Source organism: Maylandia zebra, linkage group LG19 (assembly GCF_041146795.1).
Source record: "Maylandia zebra isolate NMK-2024a linkage group LG19, Mzebra_GT3a, whole genome shotgun sequence".
Taxonomy (NCBI): Eukaryota; Metazoa; Chordata; class Actinopteri; order Cichliformes; family Cichlidae; genus Maylandia; species Maylandia zebra.
Window position 1 is genome coordinate 1,848,559 of NC_135185.1, and position 9,941 is coordinate 1,858,499.

At 38.7% G+C, this 9,941-nt stretch overlaps 1 protein-coding gene across 1 annotated transcript; it reads right to left on the minus strand.

Annotated features, from left to right (window-relative positions):
• Nucleotides 1-286: 286 nt before the first annotated feature.
• osr1 (odd-skipped related transcription factor 1) lies at nt 287-6,992 on the minus strand. The gene is made up of 3 exons (XM_004564176.4): nt 6,741-6,992; nt 2,966-3,670; nt 287-510 (listed from the first exon to the last, which is right to left on the minus strand). Exons 2-3 carry the CDS (start codon nt 3,640-3,642, stop codon nt 378-380), a joined length of 810 nt encoding a protein of 269 aa, XP_004564233.1. The 5' UTR covers nt 3,643-3,670; nt 6,741-6,992; the 3' UTR covers nt 287-377.
• Nucleotides 6,993-9,941: the final 2,949 nt, after the last annotated feature.

Sequence of the window (9,941 nt, forward strand, 5' to 3'; positions counted from 1 at the left end):
TTGAAAATAAATTTAAGACATCAAGAGATAAATGTAAATAATCAGGTTAAAGTGCAAAAATATGTTTTGATATAATATTTCTGTAAAAAAATAGCATGGGAATGTGATATTCAACGGGAGATAAATTTGTTTCTACACATCCACTGGTTTCTCTTCCAAGTCAGGCTTGATAAGTAAGTATACATTTATCCACTACTCCGTTATTTCAGTAAGAAATGGTTGGTGAAATGTTTCTTTCTTAAACATTATCTTAAGTTCTGAGATCAAAGTCTTGGGGGGGGGGGGGGGGGGGGGGGGGGGGGGGGGGTTGTTTTGGGGTTTTTTTTACTCATGTTTTCTTTGGTCTTCGTTCAGTGCCCTGGTCCCTGTTGAGTGAATCACTTGATCTTGGCTGGCTTCAGTTCCTTGATCTGCATGTGTAATGTTTTGTGGACGGCCAGAGTCCTGGACTGACAGAAGCCCTTTCCACACTCCTGACATTTAAAGGGCTTTTCTTTAGAATGGATGTACCTGCAGAGGGGAACACAACACTCCAGCAAGTCAGTGTTTACCAAAAAATTATGTCAAATTTCAGATCATTATTTAAAAGGCAATAATTGTCTGGTTTTACCATCCTTTCATTATTACCCAGCAAGAAAAAGCACACAGGCTTAGTTTACAGACAGTCTTCAAGTGATTAACAAGATTTATGGAGCCTGTGTACTCATTAAAAGTGCCATTATCACAATCTGACTTTTTAGCTTAAGGCTTATAGCTTATCTGCTTAACCTCTGGGTGGTCTTGGGTCGATTTGTGCCATTTTTCATTGTTCATTTACACGCCATTTGCACTGTGTTGAATGGAATATAGCGAAAGTCTGCAAAAAAAAGTTCGGTCACATTTACTGTTAAAATTTCAGTATGACTTCCGGAAATTAGCTTCAGTGGCTAAGCTACAGACAAACTTACACTATCGGTCCTAGTGGTCGATTTGTGCCCCATTGAAACCCATTATAAACGCTATTTTTCACGGCAAAAAAATTACGGTCAAATCGATCGTGATCGGTTATGTTTCCATTTCCGTTTGCAGTACTGGCCTTAGAGTTGTAATTTTTTTATTTGTCCACCGGGTGGCGCCCTTGCTCCACATTTGACCCCGGGCTGGAAAACAGCGGGCTGCTTAAACAGACCTGCGGGAAACGAAGCCTCATTTCCGGTGTGCAGCAGCGGCTTCGCCCGCTGATCGGGCGGGACCATTTTCGGCCCCTAGGACCGTTTGAGGGTGCTTTTTTTTTAATCAACAGGAAATGACGTATTTGTTGTGACGTGGTACCGGACGTGTGTGTTGGAAAAAGGGGTCCGACGCAACATGCCCCGGTCATCGTCGGGAGTTAACCCGGGAGGATGCACTGATTTCGGCCTAGAGGAGGAGCATTTGCCGCCTGGAGACCATTTTCTGGTCCTGAAAAAAAAAATAAAAGGCGATCGAAATGAAGGTTGGTGCCAATCTTTAGTCCATCTAAAGGCCTAATTATAATAACAATCAAATATTACTTCAAATGTTTTTTTTTTTAAATATTTCGTTTTGTTTTGGGGGGCTAAAAAAAACGGTGCGCTCATGTAATTAAACTGCGATTAAAAGGGTTAAAATCCGCGAAATGTAATTAAAACTTGACATGAATATTTCAAGGAGAAGTAGGTCTAAAAGATTGGCTAATTTAAAGTGGAAAAAAATATTAATATATAAATTTTTTACAGCACTTTTTAGGGCGTGGTCGATTTGTGGCTCTAAGCCCGATAGTGTATGCATTTTTCTAGGACCCCCCAGTTCAGCAGCTTTTGTGAAGTTGTCTGATGTATTACAAATGTAATGCAATGCACAGAAGTCAGTGATATTCACTGACTACTGTGCACGAACACAACCACAAACTTTAGTTAGAAGACTTTAGTTTAGAAGAAGAATTGTGTAGATATGAGATGTTTTTGTTCATCCAGACAAAGATTGTTAGGATTAGCATGTTCTTTGCATAGTGGCAGTGAAAATACTAAACTTAGCACAAAAAGTTATGGAAATTTGTGTTTGGTCTATTATTTCTTTGTTGTAACAATGCTTAAATTTTATATCGTTGTAAAACGGTTTTATTTGCCAGTTCTTCACCGCCAATGCCAAACAGCTTATTCTGCTTCTGACTCTTCTGGTACCAGGTGCTGACAATCAGGTGCCATTGGTGTGATATAGGACAGCTTCAACCTAATGTTCCACAAAACCAAGTGGCAGCATTATTTGGAGTGAGGCAGTAAAGGCAGCCTTGGCCAAGTTTCGCATAAAGAAGATTGTCAAAGACAGGCCACTAAGTGGGCATCTCAAGAAGTAAATACCACAAGAAGACAGTTTTCTCATCCTATCAGCACTTAGGAACCATAGGTAGTCTTCTACAGTCTACAGTCAATATGGGCAACGGCTCTGTCCCTAGAAAACACGCAGTCCATCTCCTGTATCACAGGGCTGCCAAGAGGCCTGCTATGAGAACTCTTCACCATGGTGTCGGCAACATCAGGAACCTAGAACTTGAACATGTGGAGGTACATTATGTTCAGTGATGAGTTCAGATTCTGCCTATGGCAGCTGGCTCTCAGGGTAGCACAATAAGCTGTTTGGCATTGGCAGAGAAGGTTTGGAAAGTTTTTCATGGACACAACCCACATTCTCAACTTTGCTGCTCAACCCACAAATGCATTTTGCTTACAAATGTGGCCCCATTTAAAGGGAAATAACGTGGCTTTCCAGTGGTAAACGATTTATTACCAAGAAACATGTTACATGTTACAACAAAGAAATAATTGACCAAACACAAACTTCCTTACCTGTTGCGTTAACTTTATGAATAGAAAAACTGGGATTTATGTTAATGTGAACAAAACTTGAGTGGAAACTAATTCCATTGTGTTGAACTGGTTTGATAAAGTTGGATAAACCAGCATCTCACCTGTGGTCCCTGAGGTGATCCTGTCTCCTGAAGGCCTTGTGACAGATATCACATGTATATGGCCTCTCATCTGTGTGTGTCCTCTCGTGGATCAAAAGGTTGTAGGATTTGGTAAAATGTCGGGCACAGAACTTGCAGACAAATTCTTTCTTGGTCTTTGAAGGCAGTCGGCCTCGACTAGACTTGCGCTCTGGTGAAGTAAGTTTGGTCACATCAAGCATGCATCCCAGGCTGGCTGCGGTCAGGTGTGGAGATGATGCCTGCGCCGCAGAAGCACTAGCGCTCACTGTCATGCTCAGGTCCTCCACCTCTAACTGATCCTCTTTGGTTGCTGCTGCTGCCAGGTTGGCAAAGTCAAAGCGAGGCTTGTTTTTGAAGGTCTGTAGCAACCCTGCCGAGTCTTGCTTAGGTGGCAGAAGGTGAGGGAAAATGGGGATGGATGCCATACAGGAAATCTGGGAAGGAAGCTTAGAGATGGTGCAGCGGGGCAGGGCAAAAGCTGGGTACCCCAGGGTCCACTGGTGAAGGTGGACGGCATGCAGGGCGCTAAAGCTGTAGATGCTGTGAAAATGATCTGCAGGCAGCTGAAGACCTGTTGAACTCTGGATGAGGGAACAGTTGGCCAACTGAAGTGATGGGTGGAGAGGAACTGGTGCTGGCAGAGTCTTGCTCCCCATGTCTGCTAAATCAAATCCAGCAGGCTTTCTAATTGAGACAAAAAATATCAGCTGATGAAAATATCAAACTTCAACTGAGCTACAGTTGTTTCTTTATAAACATTTATTTATTAAATTCATCAAATAAAAAAATCTGTTAATAAAAAGAAATGATTAAAAAAAAGAATGTACTTGAATGTAATGCAAAGAGCATAAATTATTGGCCAAAAATTTGTTGGCTAAAGTACATCATAGTTTTCAGAATACATTTCACCAAAAACATCAAAGAAAAAAGGAAAATAATAACAAAAGTTCATTGTAAAACCAGTGTTAGTATGCACACACACACACACACACACACACACACACTGAAAGCTCATGCACATGTGGTTGGGTGTTTCTTGTTACCTTCCCAGGTACATGCCTGGGGGTGTTGAGGGCAAGGAAACAGAATGACAGCATTCAACCAGAGAAATACCTGTGAGCTATTAAATCAGGTTTGATCAGCTGGAATAACAATAGACAATAATGCATCTTTGTCTGAGGCAGACGCTGATGGACACAAGCCATTGGAACTTCAAGTCCCATTGTCTGAATGAACAAAACCCACAAACCACTCCTCACCTCTTCGTCTCAAACTGCTTGTTTAAATAAGGCTCTTTTACCCAAGTGCCTTTCACTTAGATTTGAATTTTTACAAATATGTATAGTTTGGATATTTTTCACTTCACTATAAGTTTTGTGTCGCTACAGTAACTGTAGTAGTTACAATTACAGTTACTACCATAAATATACAATGTTTCAAGCTGAATATTTAATTCCAAAAATGAAAACTAACCAAAAGATATTATTTTGATACATACAAAGTTAATCAGCTGTTATTAGTGGTTAAAAACCATTAACACATTGGTCAACAACATCAAAATGCTGCTTACTCATGAAATGCTGCTTACTTCATTTGTAACAATACGCATTAGCATTTTTTGATATTTAATCATTCAGTCTTTGCATTCAACAACAACACTTACATCGTACAATATACTGCATCATCAAATATTAACGTTTAAAATCCTAAAAATTTGAAAGTCAGATCAACATTAACAGTTATCATTATGTTCTTTGAATGCTCATTACTCACATATTAATGCTAGAGCAATGTATCACAAATGAGGATTTGTGTGAAATATATTTGAATCACTGTTATTTGGAGAAAAATAGAATTTGGCTGTAATAAGGACAACACATTTGTTTTAGAAATATGCATGAAGGATCATTTGTAAAAAGCCAGACAACCTTTGCATTTCATTATATATCTAGAATGAACTTTTTGAGTCTGCATAGTTTGTTTTATAGTTTATAATTATTGGCCATTTTCAGTCCAGTGGTTGGAAATAGCAGTTGTGCAGTTTATAATAAAGAAGCTAAATGCAAACTTGACAGATGAATAAATTTAAATAAAAATATAGAAAGCCTTAACTGCAAACCTGAAGCTACTCATCCAGGTAGTTGCAGTGAGGACCAGTGAAGCTCAAACAGCCCCCTGGGGTCTGCTCCTTTCTGATCATGTAGCAGAAGTAATTGATTTTTACATAGGAGGTAATTAGAGAAGATACATGCTATGCTGCTAAGCCTTTCCACACCTTTAACCCTTGCTGTCTGCATATCACAAGATTCCACTCTAAACACCCACCAGCCTGATTCAGCCCCTCAGGGGTCTCTGTTGTGAACATTGGAATTTCACATTTACCTATTTAAGAAGAATAACTAGTTAGTAGTATTACACATGCCAAAGAAAAGAGACTTTACAAAACAGATTTTTAATAGATGAATGAATAGACGAATTAACAGACATATAAAGAAACAAACATATATTGTGAAATAGTCACAAATTAATACTAATACTAACTGCTGTGAAACTTCCTTGTTCTTTTACTAATAGTAATGTTATGAAGCTCGTTGATTTTAAATGCAGCTCAAAATGTATAAAGTATATTTCTTATGAACTATGAAAATATTAAACTTTCTATTTCAAATGTGAGTAACATTGTCCAAAACCGAAGCACTGAAGTAATAAAAACGTGTTAATTTAAGTAAAGAAACAGGTTTATTTTTACAATGCAGTGTAGATTACAAACCTAATATTTTTATTTTTACCTCAGTGGAATATCTAAGACTTGTTATGGTCTGGAAACTGATATGTAATCTAGACTTTCAGGCCCTCACTGCTTGTTGTGCTGTGTTTGCACAGCGTACGCAGACCTCAGAACAGTCATTTCTCACAGTGATGCTGTATTTGCTGCTTTATTTAGACAATGTTTGGGCTCTAAGGTCATTTAGTGGATAATGAAATGTCGATTAAAAAAAAAACATACTGTTTTGGCCGTCACTCTTTCCACAGACCAATTATGCAACGCATATACTGTACATTTCCTGACCCAGGTGACCGTGAGCAGTATCAGTTATTAGTTAGTTGCCATCATAGCCCTGAGAATGCACCCATTTCATCTTTAAGAAAATAGGTTCACTTTGTTTCCTTTTTCTTTGTGTAATTATGTGCTAATGTTTGCTAAAATTTTATCTGTGCACTTCCTTCGTTACTTCTTTATTTACAGGCAAAGATAATCAATAAAAACAACCTGCACTACTAACAGAATTAAAAATAAACTTGCGAGTCTCGATGCATATATTGTACATATTGTATTCAAATTAAGATTTATTTTATTGTAATAGGCAAAGGTATAACAAATTGCATGACTGAAGTGGAAACAATTGTTTTTAGGGCACCACAAATGTAAGTTTTTAAGAGCAAACTGTGTTTTTATCTATTGGCATTAATTTGTAAAATATGTGTTATAAATTAGGCTATATTTAATGCAAAAATAAGTGTTTTTTGAAAATGGGCAATAATGACAATGGCAACTTAGATGACTCGAAATAATTATTGGAAAAACAGAAAATGAGCAATGACATGACATTTTAAACAATGTTTGCAATAACTGTAGGCTAATTTAATTTTTAATTTAAAAAAATGAATGTGAAACTTTTTTTCCATTCAGCATCTGGATGGTCATTATCGTTTTTATGTTTAATTAAAACAACAACGTGAAACAAAGACTTACCAATGAAATAAAAAGTTGTAAAAAGCTGTCCTTGCGTCACAACCTTATGCGGCCTTGTTTTATCGGTGTGGATGCGTCACTGGTATGGTCGCATGTGCCTCCGTGCTCCTGTTTTCCTCCAGTGTGACTTCAGTGACGAGGCTGAGCTGAACAGGAGGCGCGCTGTGGTGGTGTACTTGTTATGCTGAGACGCTTATTCCAACTGCCTCTTTATTGCAGCGCAGCCTCCGACACCTAGGCACGTCACACAAGCATGCCCATATACAACGCAGCAGGCAAAGAACATTGCTAGTATATATCGATCACTGAACAGTTCCTGTAGGTGTGTTTCACGTTAGTGCGCCATCGGCATGGCTATGTGGAGCGTGCATAACACATTTCATAGATAATTAAATTAAAAGTGTAGTCAAACTTCCAGTGAACAAAATCTGCCACCTGGTGGCAAATGCTTTTGCAAAAAAAAAAAAAACACACCATAAAAGTGGATTTATGAGGAAGGAAAAACTGAAATTTGCATAAAGCTGAATATCTTGGCATAGTATTTCATAAGAAATGGTTACATGTCATGGATAGATAAATAACAAACTTCCTACTTCCTACTTTCAGAAAGAAAGTAGATTAACCACTGTATGAACCAATCTGCTGTGTCCTTGTAGAGCTGGAAAGACTTTGTTTTTTAAAACAGATTTTCAAAAATATAACTGGCTTAATGTTGCCATGGGCATCGATAATGTTTTATTAATTCAGGCTTTCGTGTTGTTTGGGGTCCTAGTTGGTGCTGGGTTCAAACAGAAGGAGATGGTTAGAGAAAAGCAGAAAGAAGACAAAACATAATGAAATTAGAGCTATCTTTCTCTTGTTGTCACTGTCTGTAATCTTGATAATTTATTTTATTTTTTAAATGGATGTAACGGTCTAATGGCACTAAACTTCATGTATTTTAACACTTGTGTTGAGTCATAGCCAGGGGGTCTATACAAATGTGTAATTTCATGACTATATGAAACAATACTGGGAGGTTGTTTACGGAGACCAAAACACTGTTGACTCATTGTGGAAGTATTTGTGGTTAAAGCTGCTTTTGATTTGTGCAGATTTAACACTGCGTGCAGGTGCCCTTGTGTGCGTTCCCAAACACATGTACATTTTCAGGCTGGCTGTAGCTCAAGAGGTAGAGCGAGTCTACTAATTGGGAGGCTGCTGGCTGCTCTAGTCTGCAAAGTATCGGGCAAGAACCAGAAGTTGCACTCCAATGCATCCATTGTAATATGAATGTGTGTGAATGACAGAAAAAAAACTTCTTGCATGAGTGGGTGAATGAGATATATGAAGTGCTTTGAGTGCTGCAGTAGGGTAGAAAAGTGCTATTTCTGTCACAGTTAAATGTCAGGGTTATCAGTCAATCCAGTTATCCAGGATTTATTTTACCTGCTTTGGTGCAAATGAAAGTGACAACTATACTAAGCATTTTGTCCTATTAATGTCAGCATTAACTGTGGGGTTATTCACTGTTAAAGTAACTTGCTCCAGAGCAGGTTAAGTTTAGAAATCAACAGCCATGAAGTCAGCACCTATTGACCAATCAGTTCCCCAGGGTCACAGTTCCTGGAAGATACCTCAAACCTCAGTGCACAGATGTTAAAAGGGTTTTTCAGTGGTTTCTAATGCTTTTGTGTTTTGTGATAACCATCAGTAACAAATATAAAATATTTTCCTTGATTTTTTTTTCCCCTTTCAGGTGCACACAATGTTATTTTTCTATGAGCATAGTGACTTTACATCAACTGTGCACATAGTCTAAGCCTACATTTAAATTCTGCTTTTACACTTATTATTTTCTTCCTTTCAGACCGTTAGACACCAGTTTCTTTACTGACTTCAGATGAGTTTATTAATCTTGTCAAGAAAAACAAAGATATCTTATTTTGAACTCACTTTGTAGCACATGGACAAGGTGCAACGGAGAAACAACAACAAGACAACCACAAAAAGGGCATGAATTTGTACGTGGAGGCCACAGACCACAGACTCTTTCCTTATTGCTTCTGATCTGACTTTATTTTTCTCTAGTTTTACTTTTTGCTAGCATCTTTGTCCCTAGCATGTGCGGTATGTTCTCCATATTCAGGTTGCACAAATAATCTGTAGTGTAAAGAAGATTCCAGGAAATAGGCAGTTATGTGAGGAGAGTTAGACAGAGCTCCACAGCAGGACCAGGATCTGCTCCTTTGTGTGAGAAAGAACAGGAGGAACAATGCAAGATTCCTACAAAATGACTTCGACCAGTCGAGTCATGTGCCTGCGTCAGACCAAACTGCCAGAAACAGATTTAATGACAGTTGCATGAGGACTTGACATCCTGTAGTGGTAAATTTGCACATTTGTCATTTTTGTTTAATTAGTTTATTTGTTGAATAGGGACGATGTACATGAATAAACATTGCTGTAAATGCACCAGAGTTAGCAACAGGCAAATTTAGTCACTTTTAGATCTTAAAAGAAATGGTAAATGGCCTGTATTTATATAGCGCTTTACTAGTCCCTAAGGATCCCAAAGCGCTTTACACAACCAGTCATCCACCCATTCACACACTGGTGATGGCAGCTACATTGTAGCCACAGCCACCCTGGGGCGCACTGACAGAGGCGAGGCTGCCGAACACTGGCGCCACCGGGCCCTCTGACCACCACCAGTAGGCAACAGGTGAAGTGTCTTGCCCAAGGACAACGACCGAGACTGTCCAAGCCGGGGCTCGAACCGGCAACCTAAAAACAATATACAATAGCAACATTTTAAAAACAAAAGGTAGAAAAAAGAGAAAAGGTAAAGAAGACATTAGAAAACCCATACCAAAGGAAAGCAATATGGCACTAGGAGAATAAAACCAAATCAATATTGACAAATTATACTACAAACTTTCTTTCAACTGACTTTTGAAAATATTATATGCAGTGGTGTTCTGTCAGGACAAGCAAGGTTTTATCAAATCTAGAAATAGACATAAATTAAAATGTACCAAAGAAAGGTCATCTCTGCTGGCATACAGCTCCTCACCTGTCAATTAGTAGTTGCATTAAGCCTTTACATTACTGCCATCTTGTGGCCATTGTCGCTGAAAGCGGTGCTTACTTCAGTCTCAGAGAAAACTGTAGTCCTCTCTGTCTCCCATCAGGACTGATTGGAGCAGGGCAAGCGAGAGA